Source organism: Uloborus diversus, chromosome 1 (assembly GCF_026930045.1).
Source record: "Uloborus diversus isolate 005 chromosome 1, Udiv.v.3.1, whole genome shotgun sequence".
Classification (NCBI taxonomy): domain Eukaryota; kingdom Metazoa; phylum Arthropoda; class Arachnida; order Araneae; family Uloboridae; genus Uloborus; species Uloborus diversus.
In genome coordinates, this window is record NC_072731.1 from 87783512 (window position 1) to 87796943 (window position 13432).

Here is a 13432-nt window from a genome sequence, read left to right on the forward strand (position 1 = left end):
GCGTATTTTTGTAAAAATCTGAATTTAAAATTGATGAATGCAGTTACGACATATTTTCTCTTCAAAATCTTTTCATATACTAGGTTAAATTCACCGTAAGTGACTATTACTAGGCATTTTTAGGGGTATCTGCACAGATATGACAAAAATAGCTTAATAAATCGCACTTAATGTATCATTAAATAATACTCTGCTTTATTTGGACTTAGCTGCTGCTTTATTTTGTTAATACAAATCTAACAGAATCTACCTTCTGAAAAATATCATTTTCAAAATTTGAGACATTTAAAACTGTAAACCACAATTATTTTCTGTTCTTTATATTCAAAGAATGTGTTGATGCTATCATTTATAATGTTTTATTTTCCACATTCATTTTAACCCAGTATGAAGATAATTTTGACGCAGACAATACTTAAATAAAAATATAATTGGCCGTAGAATAAAATGCGTTTTTTTTTTTTTGCGTGAAAGAATTAGACATGAATTTTTTATATGAGTTTAATTTTTAAGAATTTGCATTTTACATAAAAATTGAAATAGAAAAAGCTGCATATATACTTGAACATTTATGCAAAGTTGAATTAGTTTTATTATCGAGCTATATCAACTATTCAAAGATCAACTAATTTTAGTACTCTGTTACAATTAATTGCTACATTATTAAATATGCTGCTTTACTAAGGTATAAAAGTCATATCGACAAATTATTAATGAAAAAAGTGGAAACTGAGCAGATATCACTTTAAAGGCTTAGTATTTGTCACTAAGGTTCAAATTGCCTTAGCAAAGTACGCAAGATGTGCAGTTATGACATTTTTCTTAAAGCTTTTTTAAATATTTTGCTTTCACAAATCGGCAAAAAACTTGAGATTTTGATAAATTAAATTACTAACGACCGCCTGATGACAGTAACTCAATTTTAATAAAATGTGGATACCACATCAGTGCTAAGCACAAATGTTATATCTGTGCTTTTTGTTAAAGTTGAGGTTTTTTTCATCAGATGGTTGGTTCTCTTTGTCATATATTTTATCCAAATATTTTTATGGCTATTTATCAATGGAAATATTTAAAAAAAAATTCTGAAGAAGTTTCATCCTTAGTTCATTTATATACACGCATGAATTATTCTTGCTTGTTAAACTGAGAGTTCATTTTTTAAAGGTGTTATCGCTATAATTCAAGAACTTTTCTTTTTATAGAAATATACAGGTTTAAGATTTATTGGTTTCTGATTTTCGGGACTTAAAACATGTATGTGTTTTAATAATCACAACCTTGTGTTTTAATATGTTTAAAAATCATAACCAAACCTGAATTTTTATAATTCAAGTTTGGTTATGATTTTTTGTTGCATAGGGAGAAAGTTATGATTTTTGAAAAAATTCAATTTGTTATCTAATTCAGTAGTGCGATAAGCTATGTCAGTATATTCAGTGTTTTTAGATAAATAAGGTCATTTCCATTAATGAGCTCAATTTAATATTTATAGCCAATACAACAAACTATAGATTAAATACAGAGTTTTTGATTTTGTAACAACCAAAAAGAATTTCTTTCTCTTTTTCTTTTTATAATGCATTAATAATGCTTTCATACCTTTTGTAAATTCAACTAAATGCTTGTGAACTTGCTATTGACATCAGAGTGACGGTGATTATATGTTGCAAATGATGTCACAGCAGTCAACAAAACACTATTTTCTGCACAAAAGTAAATTTTCTGCATCAGGGCTTGTTATTTACGTTATTGTGATCACCACGTGTGGTGGTACTTACATCTTTTCCTGTCAATCATTTCCATCAAAAACAATTGCAGTGATGTGCCAGCTGTGCCAAACAACTCCAAAAGTCCGACAAATAGACTTTTCTGCGCCAAATTTGGGCAAACTTGTGCCTAAAGTGGGATTTTGCATTTAATGTAGCAGTTCCTTCAGCATATTTGGCAGATTATCATCAAGTTTTTTTCCTTTGGAGCTTGTTTTTAGGTTTTTTCTGCTCATTTCAAAATCCGATTGCATCCGCTTTTGAAAAACTCGATCGTTTTAATTTATTATGTGATTCTGTCTGTTCCTTTGACTTCAAAAATTTTGTATTGACCATTATTTTCAATCATTTTTATCTTTTGTTTTCAGAAGAAGGGGACTTGTAAGTTTGTCTTCTTTCCATGTCCACTCAAAAATGTCAATCTAATTGCATCCAAATTGGTTTAAGCAAATACCACCTATAAAAATTAATATTTTTCTCCAGTTTTTAATGTTGGATTTCTTAAGATTTTAGAACAGAAAATTGATCCTTAATTCTGGTTGGAGACACTGAAGATGACAAAAATTGGGGAGTTCTAATGCTCCGATAATGAATATGCAGGCATTTCAAGTTTCTCAGATTCGGGCATTTTTTCCATGTTCTTACCCTGTCTTATTATTTTTTTTCACATGCATTTTAAAATACCTTTTTTCATGACATCATTTCTCAAAATTATTTTTTATTTTCATGTAATTTCATTATTAATTTTGTGATTAAATATCAAACAGTTAAAAGTGAAAGGTTTTAATGTTGCCTTCGCTTGATCATCAGATTTGTTAATCAAGTAATTCAGTACATAACATATATGAATATATATTAAGGTCAAATTTAAGTTATATAACTTACACATACCAAAGATTAATTAATAGCTCTTTAAAGACTCACTTGTAACTTGTTGAGGTAAAGTTTTTAAATTTGATCACTTTTTGCTTTTTTTTATAGCCTTTTTGAATATGTTTATGATTTTTATGAAAAAGTAATTATGTATCTTATGTTTTTTACATGTATATATGAACTAGATGAAAGCAAACAAATTTTAAAGATAAGTATCAAAGCAGTATAAGGGGCATTCCACGATATTTTTGACATTTATGTAGAGTCCGTAACGTGACCTTTTTAACCATAACTTTTTAATTTACTGTTTGATTAGCATATTATTTTATTTTGATCTTTTCCTACCAACACACCAGCTCGTATTAAAATAATTTGCAAATCAAACGGTAAATTAAAAAGTTATGGCAAAAAAAGATCATGTTATGGACTCTACATATTGTCAAAAATATCATGGAATGCCCCATAACTTAAAGGTGCACTAAAACAATGATTTATTAAGCAAAGTAAATGTGAATTAAATTTGAACCCGAAGAAGTGTAAGAAAAAAAGTAGAGCAGGGACAAGGCTTGCCTCTTTTTTTTTGGGGGGGGGGGACCTTAAAAAATAATAATAAATGTAATTAAGAGTAGTTAAGAGCTTCAATTAGTAATTGGAATTACGTTGCTTTTGCATCCTTTTTCTCCTTTTCTGTTATTTCATTACGTCACATGTTTCTGTTTGAAGTATATGTAGTTGCTCCAAATTGATGCAAAGTTAAAATTTTTGCTGCTGCAAGCTGCTCCAAATTTACAATTTTACTGCTCCAGGCTGCTCCAAATTCACCCCTTTGCTGCTCCAAGCTGCTCCAAATTCGCCATTTTCCAGCTCCCAAGATTGCTCCAAAAGCAAGTTTCGGTCGCACATCCCTGCAATTGCCACCAAATTCAAAATACTTTTGGGGACCGTAATAGTCTGCAAAAAATCTTCATTTAAATGTTGTTTGAAAACAAATTTTATTTAAAGGCTTCAAAGTACCTTTTTAAAGTTGGGCAAAATCATGGTCGATGGGATTGTAAGTTGGTATTGTGATATACACACTCAGTTTATATAATTAAGACTCACCATCTCTGTGGGTGTGATACATCTAAAAGAGTTGATGAAAGAATTGTGATTGAGTATTTATATGTATTTTATAGTAGGACGTTTCTTAAGTGCCCATGATAATGATTTATTCCTAACTGGATTAATATGTTTTTGAAGATAACTTTGTTCAAATAAAAAAAGTTTAGCAAATGTGTTTTTTCAATCTTGACCTTTTAATGATATTTGATATAATTATTGAATAATTTTTGCTATTTATTTATGTTTTATTGTGGCAATGTAAAATCATTGCAATTGAAAGTTTTTCAAGTTATCCTGCTTTATTGCTAAGTGTATTTCAGGTTTCTCTTTCCTCCCAGGGCAAGCAAGATGGCTTGAAGAAAAGAGCAACTATGCTCAGTGAAATGCATTTTCGAAATCTACGTCAAAAAGTAGTTCTATTAAACAGGACAGAAGAAGCAGCCCGTCAGTTAGAGGTTGTTATTATTATAATTTTTCATAATACAGGGCCCGCACTAAGCATTCCCCACTGCGTCAAATGTGATAAATTCATAAGTTTGGTGAAAGAAACAGATTTGGCTGAAACTGAAAGTTCTTGGAAATTTGAAGAAAAAAAAAGAGGAACTCATTTTTTTAAATTTTTTTTATGAACTGTTTTTTTTAGTGTTTATTAAACTTAAGTGTATGCTGCATGTTTAAGGTACAAGCAGTTGAATTGTATATTTTATAAAATCATTATTTTGTTTTCTAATTGAAGTTTTGTTTAAAAAAAATTAAATTCACAATATCAGTTTATTAAAACTAAGTCTTTTGCGGACTTTTGGAATTTGGCTAAAGACTTTTAAAATTTGGCTAACTTGTTGCCTAGTAATTTGAAATCCCTAGCGCGGACTCTGTGTATGTATTAAAAGTTTTTCAATGAAAAGTATTTTTATCGCTAGACAATATTAAGCATACTTTTACAGTATTCAGTAGTTTTTAAGGACTTGTAGTAAGCTTACAGTTTTTGCCTTAGTGTTTAAACTGCTTTAAAATTACTACTTTGTTTTATTTAAAAACAATGTATTGTTTCTTGAAATAAGCTAATAAATCTGTATTATTTTGTTACGAAAATCCTATTGCTTTGAGTTTTACAAACAAATTTTAAGTCTGGTATTTGAATCAAAATGTTTTAATGTGTCGTATTTAAAAATTTATCTTAATTGTTTTGAGTTCAGTCATATGTGGAGACAGTGTCAGATACAATTATTGCAGCAAAATAAGTTAAGGGCTCGCGATAATTATGATCAAAGTTTTCAGTCTGTTGTAATTCATCTGAATGAAATTGTTTTAAATTTGAAGCCATTTCTGAAGGTGATTTATATTTCTAATAAGATACATTGTTTGCTTTATAGCCATAACTTTTTTCTAACAAACAAATATTGTCAAGCAAAATAATGGGATCTAAGTTGAATCATCTCCTATCCATTAAAAAAAGAATCGCCAAAATTGGTTCACCAGGTGAGACCAGGTGGACGAACAAACAAAAGAAAAAAACAAACAAAATATACGTATAGTATGAACTGATAACCGCCCCTTTTTTTAAGTCTGTTAAAAAGTAAGAAGATGCGTCAGTTATCGGATTGGTATAAGACAATACAGTATTCAAGTGGTGTTCAGTGAAATGAAGCACATCCATCTCCCATGACCCACAAAGTGCTTGAAACTAAGTAGCTGTAAAGTAGTTAAATCTTGCAAAGTAAGATTAAGAATTAGCGGTCACATAAATTATGAATTAGTTTGAAAAAAAAACAGTTCTTAGCACGCCTTTTTCCACTGCTTTTAAGGAATAACTCTTATTTTTTGTATCTTGGCACAAAATGAAAAGGTTTTCAATAAACTTAAAAAAATTGATGCTTTTACAAAGTTAACACTGTCAAGTGGATGCAATTGCCAGGTTCTCAACTGTGCATAAATCATTACGCATTTCATATTTAAGTGTTAAGTATTAATTTTATGCAAGAATTAAAGTCTATTTGAAAAGGAAGTAAGTAAAATCTTTCTAAATAAAACCTCCCTTGTTTTTGATATTTATATTGTACATTATTTCCAAGTATTTTTTTACAAATTGAATCTTTAATATTTTCCAGAGCACACGCCTTCATTCTAATTCTGGTTATGGTGAAGAATTCACGGTACGGGAAGATCTAATGGGTTTAGCAATTGGTGCCCATGGCGCCAATATCCAGAATGCAAGGAAACTTGATGGTATCACAGGAATCGATTTAGAGGAATGCAGCTGTACTTTTAAGATATTTGGAGAGGTATTTCATTTTGAATATTGATACTTATTTTTACCTGGGATGTGTGGATATCATACATAATGTTTTGTTATAAAAGCAATTAAGGGAAAACCATATTAGAAGCTGTAGCAAACATGGGCTCAACATGTCCCATAAAATACTAAAAAGCGCCCTTTAAGACCCACCCTAAATGTCCCTTTTTTAACATTTCCTTTTTTTTTTGTTTTGGTACAATGAATTTCATTCTTAGTTTTTTAACAAGTCATGTTAAAATGTCATTAATGAATACAATGAAATTGAACATCCATGTGTACAGAATTGCAGAGAAGCATAATCCTAATTCGCCATTTACTATATTAATTTGTTTTTACTTTTAAAATGATTAATTTTAAAGTAATAATTTAATGTAGATAAATTTAAGATGTTAAATGAAAATGGGTCCCAACTTGAAATTTTGCATAAACAGATAAAATGCACAAAAATTTTTGAGAATTAAAAAAAAATCATATGTTTTCTGAGATATTTTAATTTTAAATTTAAAGTTAATTTTAAAAAATTAAAATTTTTATAAAATTATTCTTGTTGCATATCATATTAAACAACAACTAATGTGCTTTAAAACGCTTTTTACCAAATCTTTCTATCTATATTTGGTGCTGAGTTATCGTCCATTTTATGTTAAAGCAACCATGAAAAAAGTTTTCTAAAAATCAAAGCCTCACAAATAAAAACAAAAGAGAGAAAAACTTAAAAATTTGGACTTATGATTTCCTTGAAGAGTACAATCGATGAGTCAAATTTCAAAGAAATACAAAAATGTGAGGGAAAAAACCTTGGATCACTTGACATGGAAATGACACAAATGCATTTATGTTTCCCAAAATATGTTTTCTATTTTAAGTTGGCTTACTATTCAAATATTAGTTAAATTTTTTTAGTCCAATATTCGGCATCATCATCATCATCTTCAAGTATTAGGCATATAGTCTGTTCCGGCTTCTTGGTCGCCCCACTGCTTCCTGGGCCTACCACAGTCTCGTTTGCCCCTTGGTCTGTAATAAAAGGCAGCTCTTGGAAGTCTCCCTTTTGCCATACATCGAACATGGTTTTTCCAATCCTTACGATATTCTGTGATTTTTTCATTGAGGCTGTATATCTGTAATATCCATTCAAGCCGGTCCTGTGAGTTTTTCCTTTGAAGCTTACGAGTGTTTAATTTTTTTCACAGGAGTAGGTTACCGGCCTTTTGCATAACCCCCAACCTGGAGGACCAGGGTGTTCCTTTTAGTCTGGCACCTACCCTTTGACCTGTCCGGCTTGGGTGACCCTGCCAGTAGCAAAGCTACCGCCGACATAGCTCGCGGGGTCATTGTTGCACGCAAGCCCAACCGCCCGGCAAGGCAGAAACACCATAGGAGGGAATATTCAGCATTTGGCCAAACATTCAATTTGAATTAAAAACCAAATGTTTGTTGTTCAGTATTCAGCAAAATATGGTATTCAGTGCATCTCTAGTTATTGCATATGAAGGTACTATAAAAGTGCTTATATCCCTTAGACGAAGAATCTAATTTTAATATTGCTCTATATTGGTAAAAAGCAGTATGGTAAATTCGGAACTGAATTTTAAAAGAGAAGAAAATTTATTTTTAGTAGCATTCTTTGAAGCAAAATCTGAAAATTTAGTTATGTCTCATAAATTGAAATTTAATGATGTGTAATGTAGTGAATTGTAGTAGAAATGTAATGTAGTGAAGTTTTAAAGTTGAAATATATTCAAAAATTTTCTTAATTGGTTTTCTGTTTCATACCTTTAGTCTCAAGAGGCAGTCAAAAAAGCTAGGAGTATGTTAGAGTATGCAGAAGAATCTGTTCAAGTGCCTCGAATGTTAGTTGGTATGTATTTTCTTCTTTATAGCAATTTAAGCTGAATTAATGAATTGGGTAAACATGTCTAGTTAAAAAATATAGTAGCACATTTAACTAATGGCCTTAGAGCATCGGTTCCCAACCGGTGATTTGCGAACCCCTGGGGGTTCATGAGAGGTACAAAGGGGGTTCACATAAATAATATTGTAATGGTGGAGTTTTAACATGTTTGTGTGTGTGTTTGAGATGAAGTCTCAAATTCAAGTGTTTTTCGTTCTTCATTTATTCATTTGTCTCTTGCCCATTGGATACTCTTTGGATACAAATGTTAGCACTCATGCTAACATTCTATTTTGTAAATTAAAAGATCTAAGTCTGTCTTTACAAGGCAATGGTGTTTTCCGTTTTCATTCAGCATGATAGAATTAAACCCGTGCCGAAAAAGTTCAACTTTTGAACGCAATGTATTTAGAGGAAAACATATGAATGTTTCAGTTTTCTCAGTTTGATCAGAAAATTAGATAGCCCTTTTTAAGGAGAAGTAATTTTAGGGAAGTTTCTAATTTTATTGGAAGATCAAAGACCATTTTGTTAATCTGAAAAGTTTTCTCTAAAAGGTATTTTAAAGGTCTTTTTTTAATTGCCTGATTTTGCGTTATAAATAAATGTACTGTTGTGTCCGAAAGGAAAAAAAAACATTGTTAATTTTACTACCCTTTTTGGACAAAGTTTCTATGGGAGAAATAATTTTGAGTACAAAGCAAAAACAAATCGGAAGGAAATTAAATGCTGAACCGAATGTAAGACTGAAACTGTCAGACAAAGCATTTGAGCCGAACTTTGAACTTCTTTGTTCCTCAACCATCCCATTAAGAATTTTTTTTTTCAAAGTCGGCTGAAACTTAAAGAATTATCACTGGGTTTGTTCTGTTTAATTTGTTTTGTAGCCATTCTTTTGGCTATCATTTTAGCTTGTAGTAATAGCAAAGGTTGTGCTTCTATTTTTTGAAATTATTATTTTTGTTTCTCAATCTAAAAAAAATATCCTAAATTTTATTGTGTGGTTTGTGTGTGTGTGGGGGGGGGGGGGCTTGTCACTTATTACTTAGTACACAAGGGGTTCGCCAAACTCGTACAGATTTTGGAAGGGGTTCGCAAAACCAAAAAGGTTGGGAACTGCTGCCTTAGAGCAATAATAAGAGTGTAAACTGGCCATTAGGGTGTATGTATTGTACCCAAAAAGGGGGAGAGATTAGGCTTAGGCTCTTTGTTTTATATATAGCCATGATGATTAGGGTTGCAATTTTTTTACAGAAGAGAGATCGAAATTCGTGGGAAATGTCACAAATTTATCGCGAAGGATAATGGAAGTCATAGTTTAAATAAAAAAATCATGTAATAGAACTGGAATGTCATTGTTACTGGTTTTGAAAAAAAGTTGAGTTTTTTTTTTTTTTTTCTGGCCTCAGTTTTAGAGGTTTGTTACTTTAACTGCCATTTGAAGGTATACTGCAGTATCTATAAAAATGATGTTTTGAGATAAAAATGTTGGAATTTGACTTGCTTTTCATGCTTTATTTTCTGTGTAAACTTCACACACAAGTTTGTACAATAAAACTAAAGTACGTAACAAATAAATAAATAAATAAAAAGAATTAAAAAAATAAAATAAAATAAAGATGAAAAATTAGCAGATACCGCCAATTACCTTCCCAAGTCAGTTGGTATTCTACAGCTTTTTTTAAATCACAGATTTTATTTTGCTTTCTAAGAATTTGCTAAGTATTGTAATTTGCGTAATGTACTTGATCCCCCTTTTTTAGTGGTTTTACTGCTGTAGGGTCTTTTGGTATTCTTTCTTTGTTGCATTTCAAGGAAAGGGTGGTTTCGCTAAAAATATGAACACAACGTTGTACATCTTTTCGTGAAAATTTGTGCTACTTATAATACCGAGAATCTATCATAGGTACAATTGAAACTGTCCGCTCAACAGGCAGTTTTTGTAAGGCTTCTGTTAAGATCTAAATGTGTTAATTGCTGTGCAAAAAAAAAACAAAAAAACCTTTGATATTTGCATAGAAAAATTCTTTCCAGGATGGCTAGTTGCTAAAAGAAGCATTTCTTGCTCACATCAATAGCTTATTTAGGGTATTTTTCATACAAATGTATAATCTTTTAACGTGGTTACCTTTTCTCTCAATCATTTAACTTGACAACTAAATGCAACAGAGCAAGCTACAAAAATTTCCAAGATTGTTCCCATAAGAAAAGAATGGAAGACTTTTCAGAACACTTTTTTGATTCAGCACAATTTTTAACACATTTGGGAACATATTTCAAAATGTTTTTTGAGCACCGATACTAATTCCTTGAACACTTTGTTGCATACATTTTGCAGCACTAATTTAGTGCTCCTTTGATGATTCCAGTAGCTTTTGCTTTTAACTTTACAGCAATCTCACGGATCAGTTGTCAACCTCTGCAAGGGGAATGGACTGTGTTTGACAGCGGGGTTGATAGAAATCAGGATTAAAAAAAAAAATTGTTTTTTTTTTTTTGATTAAAATTGGATTTTTTTTAATTGAAATTTTTTTTTGAAATTTAAATATATTTAAGTAATGCTTGAAACTAGCAAATGAAACTGTTCAAGTTAAATGTATAAATCAGTTAATTTATTTTTTATATATACAGTTGACTCCCGCTACAACGTGATTCGACTTTCGTGAAATGGCTATAACACGATATTTTCACCAGTAAATAATTTTAGACTTAACATAAATTGTTTGCCCTCTAGACGAAAATTTTCAGAAGGGAATTACACTGTGAAAGTATCAGCTTTGTTTTTGGCTACTAAAAATATTTTTTTCGTGAATGGACCTTCATCCCGTTAACATCACTGGCAGCGGAAGTTTCCACACCGTACTAGTCTGAACATCACTTTGTTAGTGTTTGCAAATAACTACTCCGTATTTACTATAGTTTTTTAATTCTAAATGCAAAAGCTGATGAAATATAATGACACCTAAAAGCACTGTTCCATCTAAAGTTCTTGAAAACAAAAAAGATAAAAGTTTCAATTAATTAAAGAAAAGCTAAACATTCTCGATGTGCTTGAATAACTAAAACATGCATTGAAGGTAAGATGACAATTTGTGAGAGTGAATCTTCCATATGTACAATTAAAAGTCCAAAAAAGAAAATCCGTAAATATTCGCCAAGTAGAGTCGAAGCAAAATGAAAAAATTTAGAAAAGGGAGGATGTTCTTGTTTTGAGAATTAAAGAAACTAGGAAGAAGGGTGTTGCTATAGATAGAAACGTTGTAAGAGAACTAGCAAAGCAACTGTATTTTAAAATATATTAGAATAACGATTTGATCACGCTGCATAAATCAACATCTTATTTTTTTAAAGTTACAAATATCATTACTGAATCTACTGTACAGTGTTATTATAGTCTATTCTTTTATTATTACTACATACTGTACGTACCATACTAGTTTATTTTATGTCTCTCTTTCCTGTTGATCCCTGATTTTGTGCATGGTAACAGGATTTTATGTTGATTAAAACAGCTTTTTTAGAAATACAAATAAAAATTCAGTTCTTAATGTAAGAAACGGTAATGTATAATTAAGGAATGGTTTAAAACAATTTGATGTGGTGTTAACTAGTGTCTAAAATAACTATGTATGTTTATAAAAAAATTTTACTCACTCCTTTCCACAATGCAAAAATTCGACTTACGCTAGGGGTCTTGGAACGCATCCCTCGCATAGGTCGGGGTTTGACTGTAATGAGATTAAAATTGGCCTGATTATAATTTTAGCCACATCTAACATCCATGAACTGCAGATGCATCTGAGTTTAACAAAAATGAACTACAATATAAAATCCCATATCCACATGAGTCTATTTCCCAGACATTTTTTAGCAATCAAAATAAACATCTTTCCACTTTTCTGTATAAAAAGAAAAAAGAAATCAACTGTGGAAATAAAGAATAAAAGTAACATAGAGCAGTGTTATTTTCCTCAAATAGTGATTTTTTTTTTTTTGAAATAAGAGCGCTAAAATACAATATTTTGTTTCACTGTTATTATTTAATATAAGTTGAAGGGGCTGTGTATCCTAGAATATTTCTTGAAATCAACTAAAAAGAGATTTTTCTGGATTTTTTTTAAGCTTGTGTTTCAAACACTGTTTTGTACTATCATTTATTACAGCGTAACCGCAATTTAACGGTTGTCAAGGGACAGGGAAAAGTAATCGTTAAATTGAGGAACATGGACATTAAATGCAGTCAAATTCGTACCAGTGAAATGTATCATTAAATTGAGGAAATTGTTGAATCGAAGTCATGCTGTATTTCAAATGGATAACTTTGTTTAGCTCAGTGATTCCCAACCTGGCTTCAATCGCCCCCAAAGGAACGATCGAACTCTTCTAGGGGGCGACCGGTATTCGGATACCTGGGAATGGGAAATTCTTGACCTTTCAAAAACTATATTTATTAAAACAAATCGATACACAATTCAGAAATATCTTTCAGAATACCTGTGTTGTGTAACACCGAACCAAGCATATGGCACGTCAAATCAAAGAAAATCGTTCCCAGAAAATAAGGCATGTATAATTTACAGCTCAATCAAATCTGTTCGGATAAAAAAAATCCCAAAAGTGAAAAATAAAAATCTTTTATTTTATTGGCATTTTCACGAGGGAGAAAAAAAAATCTTGTAAGCACTGTCTGACCGTTGGTGCCAGCATATATTTAACGCCTGAAAAGGGGATGGATTTGTGTAGAAATGGATTTTTGCATTTACTTATCAGTTGTCATTCAGAATCTTGCAATCAGTGCATAAACCTCCTTACGTAGTTTCTATTGTTTGATTTAATTTAGTGAATTTCTGTTTAATGGTGCATATTTCGTAGTGTGGAAGTTCAATATGAATTCGAAAAAGGAGTGCCATCAGTATTCAGCAGAGTATTTAAAATTTGGTTTTCTCACGTCACCACAAAACGTGCAGTTTCCGCATTGTCTTTTGTGCGATAAAATATTTTCTAGCGATGAAGCCCTCGCAAATGAAAGAGCATTTGTCAGGAGTACATGGTGACAAAGTAAATAAACCTCTTAGTTATTTTCAAGACCTCAAAACAAAAGCGGATAAACGGCTAAAGGTGGGTGAATTACTTAAAAAGACAAGCAACAGTTCTTGACCAAGGGCTTCTTGCTTAGTGTCTCTTTTGATAGCAAAATTTGGCAAGCCTCATACGATTGGCGAATCTCTTATTCTACCGGCTGCCAAAAAAAAGTTGAAATTTTGCTTGGTGAGGGCTCCAGTAAAAAGATAAGTCAATCTCTCCCCCTGAGTAACAACACAGTTTCCTGGAGAATAGATGAAATGGCTGCTGATGTTGAGTGCAAACTCATAAATATTTTGAAATAAAGAAATTTGCACTACAGATTGATGAATCAACTGTGACAGATAACAGAGCTATTTTATTAGCTTACATGAGGTTTATTAATGAGCTGGAAGAGATAATTGAGGCCAGAACTTT

The 13432-nt window shown here is 31.2% G+C and overlaps 1 protein-coding gene across 4 annotated transcripts in view; it reads left to right on the forward strand.

Annotated features, from left to right (window-relative positions):
* Positions 1–13432, forward strand: part of LOC129218574 (fragile X messenger ribonucleoprotein 1 homolog) — an 83056-nt gene that overhangs the window by 33469 nt on the left and 36155 nt on the right. For 2 of the 4 annotated variants that reach the window (XM_054853206.1, XM_054854545.1), the window contains exons 7-9: positions 4064–4198; positions 5852–6025; positions 7822–7900. In XM_054853206.1, the coding sequence (XP_054709181.1) occupies positions 4064–4198; positions 5852–6025; positions 7822–7900 (388 nt within the window). The remainder of the gene's footprint in view (positions 1–4063; positions 4199–5851; positions 6026–7821; positions 7901–13432) is intronic. The other 2 variants (XM_054853870.1, XM_054855272.1) reach the window with 1 other exon arrangement.